This window comes from Rana temporaria, chromosome 8, assembly GCF_905171775.1.
Source record: "Rana temporaria chromosome 8, aRanTem1.1, whole genome shotgun sequence".
NCBI classification, from domain to species: Eukaryota; Metazoa; Chordata; class Amphibia; order Anura; family Ranidae; genus Rana; species Rana temporaria.
In genome coordinates, this window is record NC_053496.1 from 143605641 (window position 1) to 143620838 (window position 15198).

The 15198-nt window shown below is 41.8% G+C and overlaps 1 protein-coding gene across 3 annotated transcripts in view; it reads left to right on the forward strand.

Moving 5' to 3' along the window:
* Positions 1 to 15198, forward strand: part of SLC43A3 (solute carrier family 43 member 3) — a 236337-nt gene that overhangs the window by 188715 nt on the left and 32424 nt on the right. For all 3 annotated transcript variants that reach the window (XM_040320810.1, XM_040320811.1, XM_040320812.1), the window contains exon 11: positions 893 to 1070. In XM_040320810.1, the coding sequence (XP_040176744.1) occupies positions 893 to 1070 (178 nt within the window). The remainder of the gene's footprint in view (positions 1 to 892; positions 1071 to 15198) is intronic.

The following is a 15198-nucleotide window of genomic DNA, read 5'->3' on the forward strand; positions in this document are numbered from 1 at the left end:
ATGCGCATGTGCATATGCCCACACTGGTTTTCTTCTGCTACTGAGAATCTGACCTTCCTTACAGCCTGATGAGGAACTGATAGTTTAGTTCCCCATAAGGTCCCCCTTGCTTTTGAATGACAGTGCATAGTAGTGGACAAATTCCATAGCTGAAATGTATAGTACAGTATGTTATAGTATGAAAAGTATGTTAGAGTAGACTACAGATGCTAAAAGGTAGAGAGCTGAAACATGGTGAAATGAAAATGTCTTAGGTTTTAAGGTGATTAATGAAGAAAAAAGTCCAAGTCACAAGTGGTTAGTTTGTTTTCGGTTCTTATATTACAACTAAATCTAAAGATACACAGCTGTGTGATTTAACTGCATTGCCATCACCGTCTTACAGTAAGTGAAAAAATAATGAATCTCCTGCTATGTTAAAAAAAAGTGATGGTTGTCCATAAGATTAAAAAGAAATGCAAAACTTTTTTTCATTTTGGGTAGAGTAAGGGAGGGTTATAACAGCTGTCAACATTTTTGCCATCTGTGTCTTATTGAGGAGATATGCCTTTACTTCTGATCCCATAGCCAAAACAGGAAGGGCATAGACAACAATAAAAACAGGTGTTCCAAGCCCTCTCCTCTCCAAAACGTAAAAAAAAAAAAAAAAATCTCCCTTTAGTTATATTTTAACATTAGGCCACACCAGCAAGTATGCAAAACTGAAAAGCATTTACACATTTTTTTTAAATGGACGTTCTATTTAAAGGATCTATTCTTTGCTATTTTAGGTGACAACTTATTTCTCTAACGTTGTATTCATCTCATAACATAAAACATTTTGATGTACAAAAATGCAGTAACCCGTCAACTTTTGTGATACTTAAATTGTTTTTTTTTTTACTATATATAGGAAAGCTTGATGACCTCCATTCCACCATCCTATCTCTGACTTTGACGACTAGCCAATGCATACTGTTTTCACTGTGTGCTTCAATACCCTTTCTCCCTGCACTGTATCCAACTTTCATCCTCCAAGTGTTGAATCGGTCGTTTCTATATGGAGGCAATGCAGCGTTTATTTCTATAGCGTAAGCCAATATTTAAATATCACATTTTATTGTTTAAGTATGTAATTTAAAACATTCGTAGCTAAGCATCTAAAACAATCCACTTTAGTTCTGCATATGGTTAAAGCAAAACTACAAAGTAAACTGTCATTGTTTTTTTAGATGTACCAGTGGTGTAAACAATCTTATTAAGGTGTTAATGTTAAAAAAAACCTATAGTTATATAGAGTTTGAATGTATATTTATACCCATTTCTCATAGTTTCTTATTATATAGGCACTTGTAGTATATTTGCTTAAAAAAAGTAACGGTTCAAGCACACAAAATGCTATTCAGTAAAGTATGGATACAACCTAGTCAAGATAAAGGAACTTTAATACTCACAAATATAAAACATAATTGTAATTATATTATAATTAAATACTTATCATTGGCCTAAATGTGATTCTCAAATCCAGTCCTGGAACCCTCCTGGATTGGCCAGCAACAGGAGTTAGCATTGTAACAGGTTCAGAAACAGAAGTACTGCTGGATACTGTCAGAAAGGCAGTATTGTTAGTTACTATAAGCAGAGCTGTTCATTCATATATTGGCATATAAATTGGCAATAAGCATATACCGTATTTATCGGCGTATACCGCGCACTTTTTTGCCCTGAAAATCAGGGCAAAATCGTGGGTGCACGGTATACGCCGATACCCGCTTTCCCGCGCCAAGTTTTGAATACTGCGCCGACATATACCGAGCGCAGTACACTCGGGTATTGATTGGTTTGCGCAAAAGGTATATTGTCTGCAAAATAGGAAATAGATTTATGGCAAATTTTGGCTTTTTTTTTTTTTACTAGTAATGGCAGCGATCTGCGATTTTTTTGCGGAACTGGGACATTGCGGCAGACAGATTGGACACTTTTGACACTTTTTTGGGACCACTGACATTTATACAGCAGCTATAAAAATGCACTGATTACTGTATAAATGTCACTGGCAGGGAAGGGGTTAAGTGTGTTCCCTAGATGTGTTTCTAACTTTGAGGGGATGGGACTGACTAGAGGAGGAGCCAGATCGCTGTTCCTACTTAGTAGGAACACACAACCTGTCTCTCCTCCCTTTCAGGGATTTGTGTGTACACACATAAATGTTGTGCCCATGATTGCGGGTGGCCAGCGGCAATCCCGCCCGCTGGCCACTTGCATCGGGTCCCCCGCTGTGCAGTGTGTGTGCGCCTGCTATGGCTCATAAAGGAGCCGCCGTATGGGTAAGGCGATTCGCGCAACATTGCCACTCTGCCGCCGTATAGCGGCATGAGCTGGTCGGCAAGTGGTCAGCTTCTATAGTCGGGAAGAAACTTGAAAGTTTAATAAAAGATAAAATCATGAGTCTAATAAACGTCAAACATCATAGATAACGTACATATACATGTGTGTACACATACATGCATCCAAAAATACCTGCATATTCACAAACATGCATACATGCAATGAAATGAAGATGGAGAGATAAGGTTCATTTTTAAAATTAATAATATCAGATTGTAGTAGTAGATAGTAGATGCCATTGTACCAATATATATATATATATATATATATATATATATATAGTACAGGACGCCAAGGTTGGGTCCTGGATGGGTGCTATATAGCACCAATATTTGGGGTACGGTTCCTTTAATGGAAGTGCGGTAGTGTTCAGGGGGTCACCCAGAATGGGTGAGGAATTCCCGGGAGTAGAGTCAATCAGGAGAGGATTGGTTCGCTGTCCTCTCTGTCTTAATAGAGAGATATTTGGGACCCAGAATTTCGGAGGCTCTGAAGTGATATTTGGATAGGAAAGAGCCTCCACCCCTGACTAGAGGGATTCAGCACACATGGGGTTAAATGACTCCAGGAAGCAGCTCATAAAAGACAGGAAGTAGTGCTAGAGGTGGTGGTGAGGAGTAGGTGAATACACCTGTCTTGGTGAGCTGTGAATCTTATGGAGGCTGCTAAAAGATTCAACAAGGACTCTTAAAACCCTGGGGCGAAGACCCATCCACGAACTGTATGTGTTTTAAGTAATCAAGTGATATGATGCACATGATCATGAATAAACACAGTGCTAGAAATTATGATGAAACAACAATAATAATATATATAACAGTGCACAAATTGAGCAAAAACAAACAATCGTCTGTAAATAAGCCAGGAAATAGTTCACCAGTGGACAATGAAATGTCTGTATAATAGTAGGTGAAAGTAGGTGAAAGTTCAAAATTGATGATATTTTCAAATATAAAAATAAGGTGAAGGCACGATGAAGTGAAGAAAACCGCCACCAGTAGGTAAAAGGCTTACCGGAATGTTTGAACCCAAAAGAACGTACATTCAGTGGGTCAAGCAGGCTTTGTGTGGAATGACCATTGAAAACTGGATCATCGATTGCGCTCCAAACAGTAACAGATAGATCAAACCACTGAGGGGAGGCTATCCTTGTGAAATATTCTCATAAAAAGCGGTGGTCCAGATGATCCCGAGGTGGTATCGCAGGATGTGAATCAAAATATGGAAGGAAAGAAAGGGCACATAGCACACTTACATTGTGGAAGACAAATAGCGCTTTTTAAAGTACTTGTGGCAACAGTGGAGTCCTCCCGACACGTTTCGTAGCATAGTACATTGTCTGGGGTGTCCCTCCACTGTTGCCCTCCAGAAATATATAAACAATATGACCCCAATTATGAAAGACCAACCCTTTGCGTGTCAGCATTGTCAAAATCCTGTTTCCTGTAGAACAAAGATGGTGGCCCGGCGTTGCGTTCCAAGCCTCCATCTGGCTGTATATATCAATATTGGACCTCATTGTGAACGTGAATAGGGCGGGGCCGCTGGCACTCCATGCCTCTATGTGAATGAATTTGCTGATGTGAGACCTCACTCATGACTCGGCTCCGCCAAGGACGTGACACATGACGCGACACGTGACACGCCATGCGCGCTTCAAGCCACGCTGCCAGAGAAGCGATTGCATTCCAACTCCTATGGGGCCATTCACGTGACAAGGCATGCACCGTACCGATGCACTCCAAGCCTCACTGTCAAGGGAACAATTGCATTCCAATTTATTGGGAGCCCTCACAATGCAGGTCAGCCTCAAACATACATGGAAACCATGCCAATCTCACAAAAAAAAACAGGAATGGTGGGGAAAGAAATCATAAAAGGGTCTATATCAGGGGTGGCCAACCAGTGGCCCGGGGGCCACATGTGGCCCACGGAGCCCTCTGATGTGGCCCGCGACCTCCTTCTCTGGAATGGAGGGTTGGCAAGCCCAGATCGCAGGTTTGCCGACCCGCTATATCACATCATCAGTGTTGTGAATGAAGCTGGTGGTAGAGGAAGAAAGCAGCAGCAGAGCCCCATAAGCCGAGGCTTCCTCTACAGCGCCGGCTTTTGCCACAGGTGGAGTCTATGGCAAAGTTCAGCTAACCCGCAGGATAGACACAGGTGCACTATTCTGCACCCAAAGTGTGGGTAACCAACAGCACATCAGTGTGAAAGCAGTCTTAGGCCCTTTTCACATGATCGGCCCGACCAAATGGGACCCTTAATTCACTTCTATAGAGAGACAGATGTCTGTTTACGCTCACCTACCTCCAATCTGAAAACCTGGAAGAGAATTCATATCCTTTCATCTGGGTGGATAGGAGGGTCTATAGAGTAGCTGTGACCTGACATCCGCCCGCTCCGCTCATTGTGGCCCTCGACTGGTTACCAAGTTGCTTAAGTGGCCCTCCCTCTTCAAAAGGTTGGGCACCCCTGGTTTATATACACAGTAATGTTGCCACAATGAAAGTAAACAGCGCTACATTAATATAAAATACCCATGGCAATGGGAACATTTTATTATAAATCTGAAACTTAATAATATTTTGCATGAGACCTATAGCCACAAATGGATGAATAATAAAAGTCTGTACCATGTTGGGCAACTGTACAGTGGGGATCTAAAGTTTGAGCACCCCAGGTGTATTAATGTGCATAACGAAGCCAAGGAAAGATGGAAAAATCTCCAAAAGGCATCAAATTACAGATTAGACATTCTTATATGTCAAAAAAAGTTAGATTTTATTTCCATCATTTATACTTTCAGAAAAATACAGAAAACAAAAAAATGGCATCTGCAAAAGTTTGGGCACCCTGCAGAATTTATAGCATGCACTGCCCCCTTTGCAAAGCTGAGACCTGCCAGTGTCATGGATTGTTCTTAATCATCGTCTGGGAAGACCAGGTGATGTCAATCTCAAAGGTGTTAAATGTCCAGACTCATCTGACCTTGCCCCAACAATCAGCACCATGGGTTCTTCTAAGCAGTTGTCTAGAAAACTGAAACTGAAAATAGTTGACGCTCACAAAGCTGGAGAAGGCTATAAGAAGATAGCAAAGGGTTTTCAGATGTCAATATCCTCTGTTCGGAATGTAATTAAGAAATGGCAGTCATCAGGAACAGTGGTAGTTAAAGCAAGATCTGGAAGACCAAGAAAAATATCAGACAGAACAGCTTGCAGGATTGTGAGAAAAGCAATTCAAAACCCACGTTTGACTGCACGATCCCTCCAGAAAGATCTGGCAGACACTGGAGTTGTGGTACACTATTCCACTATAAAGAGATACTTGTACAAATATGGTCTTCATGGAAGAGTCATCAGAAGAAAACCTCTTCTACGTCCTCACCACAAAAATCAGCATTTGAACTTTGCAAATGAACATATAGACAAGCCTGATGCATTTTGGAAACAAGTTCTGTGGACCGATGAGTTAAAATAGAACTTTTTGGCCATAATGAGCAAAGGTACGTTTGGAGAAGAAAGGGCACAGAATTTAATGAAAAGAACCTCTGTCCAACTGTTAAGCATGGGGGTGGATCAATCATGCTTTGGGGTTGTATTGCAGCCAGTGGCACAGGGAACATTTCCCGAGTAGAAGGAAAAATGGATTCAATAAAATTTCAGCAAATTTTGGATGGTAACTTGATGCCATCTGTGAAAAAGCTGAAGTTAAAGAGAGGATGGCTTCTACAAATGAATAATGATCCGAAACACACCTCAAAATCCACGGGGGATTACATCAAGAGGCGTAAACTGAAGGTTTTGCCATTGCCTTCACAATCTCCTGACCTCAACATAATTGAAAATCTATGGATAGACCTTAAAAGAGCAGTGCGTGACAAACAGCCCAGAAATCTCAAAGAACTGGAAGACTTTTGTAAGGAAGAATGGGCAAAGATACCTCAAACAAGAATTGAAAGACTCTTGGCTGGCTACAAAAAGCGTTTACAAGCTGTGATACTTGCCAAAGGGGGCAGTACAAGATATTAACTCTGCAGGGTGCCCAAACTTTTGCAGACACCATTTTTTTGTTTTCTGTAATTTTGAAAGTGTAAATGATGGAAATAAAATCTAACTTTTTTGACATATTATAAGAATGTCTAATCTGTAATTTGATGCCTTTTGGAGATTTTTCCATCTTTCCTTGGCTTCGTTATGCACATTAATACAAATTTTTACCTGGGGTGCCCAAACTTTCGATCCCCACTGTAATGCCCCGTACACACGATCACTTTTTGTCATGAAATAAAATGACATTTTTAAAAACGTCATTTAAATTGATCGTGTATGGGCTTCACATCGTTTTCCGTCTTCTGAAAAACGTCCAAAAAAAATTCGAACATGCTTCAATTTTTTATGTAATTTTTGAAAATGTAATTTTTTGTGTTGTAAAAAATTATCGTGTGTGGGCAAAAACTACGTTTAAAACCCGCACATGCCCAGAAGCAAGTAATGAGACGGGAGGTAAAACTACCATTCATAATGGAGTAAGCACATTCATCACGCTGTAACAGACAAAAAAGCATGAATTGTCTTTTACTAACAAGTAACCAGCTAAAAGCAGCCTCAAGGCGAATAGAACTTCCCCTTTAGAGTGCCGTTGCTTTGTTCATAATTTTTCAAAAACGATGGTGTGTGGGCAACATCATTTTTAATGATAAAGTTGGAAAAACGTCGTTTTTTTTCATGATAAAAAATGACATTTTTTTTCATGCCGAAAAGTGATCGTGTGTACGGGGCATTAGTCTTAAAAAATGTCCATAAAATTTGCTTAAAAAAGAATATGAGATTATATCTTAAATCTGCTAGACGACTAATGAATAGGTGGAAACCTCATAAATATAGTAAATATGCCAGATTAAGTAAAAACACCCGTGGGATGGGCTCTCATATGGGGGCCATTTACAATAAATCAAGTATAAATGGTTCGACCCACATATTGTTTCCCACAAGGGCATGTTATTAAATACACTACGTACTTGGTGCCACATGCTTTATGGGATATTTTTTATGCGTAATGGAAGATATGAATTCCAAGGTTTTGCTTCTCCCTGAAATGTTATGCTGACAAACGATGCATTTCTTGCACAGGTAAAAGCCAACTAAATTATGGAAAAAAGATGGACGTACAGGGGGGTTGATGATGTTCGGGCTATTTTACTCTGTAAGGTAGGGGCTCCCCTGAAAGCAACCTTGGCCCGATCGGGTAAAACTGAGTTTAGAACACAGTCATTCTTTAAAATGCCCCAGTGTTTGGCCATAATGGCTCTAATCTGTTTGTGCTGGGTAGAAAAAGAGGTTAGCATAGCCCACTTGAAACTATCATCCAAATCACTTTTAGGTTTAATCTTAAGTAGGGACCCTCTCTCAATTTCCAAAGTGTTTTGGAGATCATGATCAATCTCAACAGGGTCATAAGCTTTAGCCACAAATCTCTGTTTAAAGCGGAGTTCCAACCACAATTAGCATTTTTTAAATGTACGTCCTTTCATCATGCTTTTTTATAATATAAATCCGGTCACTTACTATTTTACAATCCGCTCCACATAGATATTCAAAAAAGATAGTTTATAAAACTATGTCTACACCGTTGTCATTTTGCTTGTGGGCATTGTGAAGCCTACAAGCACTTCCTGGAAGTCTTGGATGGGGAGTGATAATTGGACAGCACACTGCATCCTGGGAAATGATGACACACATTTCCCAGGAGCATTAGAGGGAGATGATGTCAGAATCCTAGGTGATTTCAAAGGCAGATTTCGTGGGACCGCATAGCAACAGGCATTTTCAGATGAGTAAAAAAATATATATATATATTTTTTTTTACTGTTTTAGGTCTAATGAGCACAATAATGAAAACAAAAGTTTGGGATGGAAACTCCACTTTAAGGACATTAGCCTGTGTTTTAAAAATGTCTCTGTCCGTGCAATCTCTACGTAGCTCTAGAAATTGGCTACGTGGGACCGAACTAAGCCACGAGCGATGGTGGTAGCTATCAATAGGGATAAACCCATTCCGGTCCTTTGGTTCGAAAAACATTTGGAATTGGAACTGTCTATTGATGATCCTGATCTCTAGGTCCAGAAAATGGATCTTATCTTTGCTGGCTACATATGTCAGGGAAATTCCCCTATCATTATTTTTAAGATGATTAAAAAAAAAGTCTTGAGTGATGCCAAGCTGCCATTCCATAGGAGGAGGATGTCGTCTATATATCTGGCCCACAACACCAAAGAAGGAGTATCATAGGCAAATTTGTATAAAAGTGGGTACTCACAAAATGCAACTGACAAAAGACCATAAACACAGTGCATGGACATGCACAGAACACTGGTTACAGCTAACGCGTTTCGGGGGCGCACCCCCTTCCTCAGAGCTAGGCTAGTCTCACACACCATGGGCAAGCGCTTTTATAGGAAATGGTGGAATTGAAAAATGTGTGTGTCAAAAAGCTACACCCTCAAAGGGGCGGGGAAAAAAAGGATAAAGTTTAGTTGCACTTAGTTGCACTAATGTGAAAACAACATAATCCATGTCAAGAATGTTATATGAAAAAAAAAACCTTCATGAATGCACACATAAATAAATAATGATAATTCATTCAAATCCATCATATATTGCACATTTACTTGTATTTAGTTAGATGAATACAGGTGTGAATTTATGTTTTTTTTTTTTTTCATATAACGTTCTTGACATGGATTATGTTGTTTTCACATTAGTGCAACTAAGTGCAACTAAACTTTATCCTTTTTTTCCCCGCCCCTTTGAGGGTGTGGCTTCTTTGACACACAGTTTTCAATTCCACCATTTCCTATAAAAGCGCCTGTGGTGTGCGAGACTAGCCTAGCTGTGAGGAAGGGGGTGCACCCCCAAAACGCGTTAGCTGTACTCTGTGTTCTGTGCATGTCCATGGGCTGTGTTTATGGCCTTTTGTCAGTTGCATTTTGTGAGTACCCACTTCTTTATACTAAAACATTTATTATTATTAAATTATCTGTTAATGCACTAGGTGTGAGCGCCTTCCATTTCTGTTTTTCATGTTTAGTAGCATACTCAAGTAGTTCCATAATAAAGTCACATTGGAAGGGCGCCAAAGATGGTTCCTTCTCTAAAAAATATTCAACAGCTTAAATTCCTCTTTCATGTGGTATGCACGTGTACAATGAGGCAACGTCAGCTGTGACCATGATGTAGTTGCCTCGTATGTCAACGCTTTCTAGTCATCTAATACTGGCACCCGTGTCACCAAGATAGGATGGTACCCGTCTCACTAGAGGTTGCAAGTAGTGGTCAATGTAACAGCCTATATGTGAGGTGATAACACAATAGGCCGACCGGGTGGATGGAGTGGGTCCTTGTGGACTTTTGGTAAATAATAAATAGTTGGTATCCTCGGCACTGTAGGAACTAAAAATGCTTTCTCTTTCTTGTTTAAAATGTCACGATCAAAACCACTGTCTACCAAACTCTGAAGTTCTCTCTTAAAGGGGTTGTAAAGGTTTGTTTTTTATTTTCTAAATAGGTTCCTTTAAGCTAGTTCATTGTTGGTTTACTTGCCTTTTTCTTTGCAGGGCCCGTAACTAATGGGGGGTCAGAGGAAGACGTAGACATAGAAACTGATGTAGAATCAGTATCCATTGAAAAAATACAAAGTGCGGCGCTAATCGCATAAGGTGTCAAAAGGTTAATGACAACATGTGAGTAAATAAGCTCTTAAGCATAAACATGCTCATAAATAAAACAAAAACTGTGATATTAAAACATGTGGCATGTGACACTGTCATAAGGAACAATATTTCTGTGACCAAAATAGTGTATGAGGGAGATAAACTCCACTCCCAATGACAACAAAAAGAAAACTTGCAAAGTGTAAACAATGTAAATGTGCAAATATAGGAACATAGGGCCAGATCCAGAGAGAATTGGATCGGCGCAGCGTATCAGAGATATGCTACGCCGCCGTACCCTACCTGGCGGATCTTCGAATCCTCAAAGAATTTGCGCCTTAAGTTACGGCGGCGTAGTGTATTTCTGGCGGCGGAATTCAAATCGGCGGGTAGGGGGCGTAATTCATTTAAATGAAGCGCGTCCCCGTGCCGATTGAACTGTGCATGCTCCGTTTTGAAATTTCCCGCCGTGCTTTGCGCGAAATGACGTCACAACGACTTAATTTTTTGAACTTAGACATGAGTTATGGTCATCCCTATTCACGGACGACTTACGCAAAAACATTTTTTTCCAAATTTAGACGCGGGAACGACGGCCATACTTAACATGGCAAGTCTATACGGCGCAAAATACCAGCTTTAACTATACGCTGGAAAAAGCCGACTACAGACGACGTTAGAAAATGCGACGGCTGCGCGTACGTTCGTGGATCGTCGTAAATCGCTAATTTGCATACCCGACGCGGAAAACGACGCAAACTCCACCCAGCAGGCGCCTAAGTATTGCATCTAAGATCCGAAGGCGTACGAAGCCGTACGCCTGTCGGATCTTACCCAAATGCCGTTGTATCTTGGTTTGAGGATTCAAACTAAAGATACGACGCGGGAAATTTGAAAGTACGCCGGCGTATCAGTAGATACGCCGGCGTACTTGCTCTCTGGATCTGGCCCATAGTCACTCAGTAATCCATTAAGATTTGAAACTGGTGTGGATCATGACGTCAAGCAGAATATGTCACCACTGTAAACTTGTGAGGCCGCCACCAAAGAAGAGAAGATGGGTACACTTACCGTATGGTGTGGACCCCCCCCCACATGAGTGGTGAGTCTGACAAGCGTGAGAGTTATGCCTGCTGCGTCGGAATATTCCCTCCACAGGAAGACCGGGAAATGGCTCCAAACAGTGATCCAGCAATCCAGCGAAAGTTTACTGGCCAGGTGATAGCGTGGTAGAGAGATGGATGTAGAATCTCATCACATTGATAACAGCCAAGATGTTGATACTCAGATCAAAGAAAAAAAGAAGCTTCCTCATGGCGTTGGTCAAAAATGTATTTATTTTAAAAAATCTGTACAGCAAAATGCCACCTTGCGGTGTGTACAAAAATGATAAAAATGATCACAGGATAAAACAAAGTTTAAGTGCAAAAGTAGGCCGAGAAACCCGACATGTTTCGTTCCAATGAACTTCAACTGGGGTGTCACACCGCAAGGTGGCTTTTTGCTGTACAGATTTTTATATTAAATCCATTTTTGACCTACGCCATGAGGAGGCTTCTTTTTTTTCTTTGATCTGTGTATCAACATCTTGGCTGTTATCCATTTGATGAGATTATACATCCACACTGTACGGTAAGAGTACCCATCTTCTCTTCTTTGGTGGCGGCCTCACAAGTTTACAGTGGTGACATATCCTGCTTGACGTCATGATCCACACCAGTTTCAAATCTTAATGGATTACTGAGTGACTGTGTTCCTACACATGAACATTTACTTTGTTTACACTTTGCAAGTTTTCTTTTTGTTGTCATTGGGAGTGGAGTTCATCTCCCTCATACACTATTTTGGTCACAGAAATATTGTTTCTTATGACAGTGTCACATGCCACATGTTTTAACATCACTGTTTTTGTTTTATTTATGAGCATGTTTATGCTTAAGAGCTTATTTACTCACATGTTGTCATTAACCTTTTGACATCTTATGCGATTAGCGCCGCACTTTGTATTTTTTCACTTGTTATTCACAATTTTTCCAGTTTGTTGGTGCAGGCAGCTCCATTCCAATCCAACTTTTTTGGGCAGCGCAGTAATATACCGCTTTTTCTCCGAATCAGTATCCATAACTGGGGCAGGGGCAAAAAGCTTTTGCCAGCCAAAAACTGCACCATTTTTATAATCGCCTACATCCCTAAAATACTTTTTGATTTTTTTTATGTTTCTGGTCTCTATTTTCCTTCTCAAGAAAATGTTGTAAATTAGCAGAGAGGGAGTGGTACTCTAGGGAATACTTGTGTGAAGACAATTTTTCCCTGAGTGCCTTAATCTCTCTATCCAACAATGCCAATTTACTTCTCTTCTTGGTGATCAAAAAACTAAAAATTGTTATTCCAGCATCATTAAAATAATTAAACCAAGAGTCGATCTCGGGATCACCATGTTGAGGGTGGACATCCCACCTAAGGCTTCTCGGGACCATGCGATCTGAAATACATTGCTCTAAAAATGCGAGATTCCATTGCGTGCAGTGTCACGTGTTACATAGTCACTAGGCTATAAGCTAGAGTTCCCGAGAGCTTCCGCCATCCAGTTTTCTGAGATCAAGAATCTCCAAAAATCCAGAAAAGAGGAGACCTTTAATTTTGGCATTGGAGCGCCTGTTGGCCCAAGGGGTGATCATAGAAGTTGCCCCAGAAGAGCAAGGCTCATGTTTCTACTCAAACCTTTTTACAGTTCCAAAACCAAATAGGGATGTCAGACCTATTCTGGATCTCAAAGACCTAAATCAGTTCCTGAACATTCGCTCATTCCGCACGGATTCTGTCCGCTCGGTGGTCTCCACCCTTCAGGGAGGAGAGTTTCTGGCATCTATACACATCAAAGATGCATATCTACATGTGCCAATTTTTCCCGCTCACCAAAAGTTTCTAAGGTTTGCGGTGGATCAGCGCCACTTTCAGTTTGTTGCACTCCCATTTGGTCTGGCTACCATATCTCAAGTATTCACAAAGGTGCTATCCCTGCCCCTGGTGAAGCTAAGGACACGGGGCATAGCGATAACAGCTTATCTGGACGATCTACTGCTCATCAATCAGTCAGTAGCACACCTAGACCGCAATGTGCGCAGTACTGTGGAGTATTTAAAATACCTAGGCTGGGTCCTCAATTGGGAGAAATCCTCCTTACAGCCCCAAAGAAGGCTGGAGTATTTGGGCATGGTCATATACACAGTCCAAAACAGGGTATTTCTACCCAAGTCAAAGGCCAGGGCCTTTAAAGAGTTGGTCCAGGTGGTCAAGGCAAAGAGGGGGCCTTCCATTCACCTTTGCATGAGATTGTTGGGGAAGATGGTACCCTCATTCGAGGCTGTTACTTATACCCAGTTTCATTCAAGACCATTTCAGAGCAACATCCTGTCTGCCTGGAACAAAAGGGTTCAAGCCTTGGACCTTCCAATGCACCTGTCACCACGGGTTCAACTGAGCCTCAATTGGTGGTTGCTCCCTCAGAATCTGTTAAAGGGAAAGTCCTTTCTTTCCGGTTACTTGGAAGATAGTAACCACAGGCACCAGCCTTATAGGCTGGGGGCAGTTCTGGAAGAAGCTTCTACCCAAGGAAGGTGGTCCAGAGTCGAAAAGCTCCTGCCCATCAACATTCTGAAGATATGGGCAATTTGACTAGCCCTCAGGGCCTGGACTTACAGGTTGCAGAGTTGTCCCATTCGGATACAGTTCCATGGGATCAGTATTCTCTTTATTATGCGTTCCCTCCAATTCCGCTACTCCCATGATTCAAGAGAGAAGGAAAGCCAGCTATTCTGGTAGCCCCAGCTTGGCCCAGGCAATCTTGGTATGCGGAGATTGTGAAGGTGGCAGAGGGGACCCTGCTCCGCTCAGATCTGCTCTCACATGGTCCGATATTCCATCCTGCCTTACAAAGTCTAAATTTGACAGTTTGGCTGTTGAGACCCACATTCTGAAAAGCCGTGGGCTCTCTGGTCCAGTCCTATCCACTCTGGTTAATGCTAGGAAGCCGACGCGCTTCGCACTGAGTTAGTGCTTATTCATGGCTAATTGCCATGAATAAGCACTAACTCAGTGCGAAACGCGTGGGCTGTTCCCTTGTTTCCATTGCTGTAACCCTGTGATGTATTTGCTGTTCGTTTAATAAAGACAACCTCAACGGTTTTTGGAGTGCGGCTATCCATCTTTCCTTCAATTTTCATGCTTGCCTAGTGCACTGCCAGCACCCTCGGTATCCTGAGCCAGCCTGTGATTGCATAGCAGACCCACCTGGAGCGGTGATTTCTTTTCTTCAATTCATTTTGGATCATGTAAGAATTGTGGGAGGGCTCGTATCTCTCCACTGCCATACGATACATGATCTAGCAGCGTTGATAAGATGGCGCAAAATTCGTTTACTATGAGCTAGATTCAGGTAGCTCGGCGTATCTTTTGGCCGGCGTAGCGCATCTCATATGCGCTACGCCGACGTAAAATAGGGAGCCCAGACCAGTATTCTCAAAGATCTGGCGCCGTACGTTGCGCCGGCGTAGTGTAAATAGGCCGGCGTAAGCCAGCCTAATTCAAAATAGGCCGGTAGGGGGCGTGCTTCATTTAAATTAGCCATGACCCCATGTAAATGAATGGCCGTTCGCACGGCACATGCGCGCGCATGCTCAGAATCACGTTGCATATACTTCTTAAACGTTGGCTCAATGCTTTCGACGTGAACGTAACCTACGCACAGCCCCATTCACATAACACTTACGTAAACGACGTAAAATTCGACGGCTGTTCTGACGTCCATACCTTAACATTGGCTGCGCCTCATATAGCAGGGGTAACGTTACGCCGGACATAAGCCTTACGTAAACGGCGTAGCGGGCTCATGTATGTTCGTGAATCGGCGTATCTAGCTCATTTACATATTCTACGCGTAAATCTACGGAAGCACCCCTAGCGGCCAGCGTAAATATGCACCCTAGATACGACGGCGTACTAAGACTTACGTTGGTCGGATGAAACAGAAATTCAGGCTTTTCTAGTTCCCTGAATAGCACGCATAGATACGACGGCGCATTTTTCAACTTACGCGGCGTATCAATATATACACCGA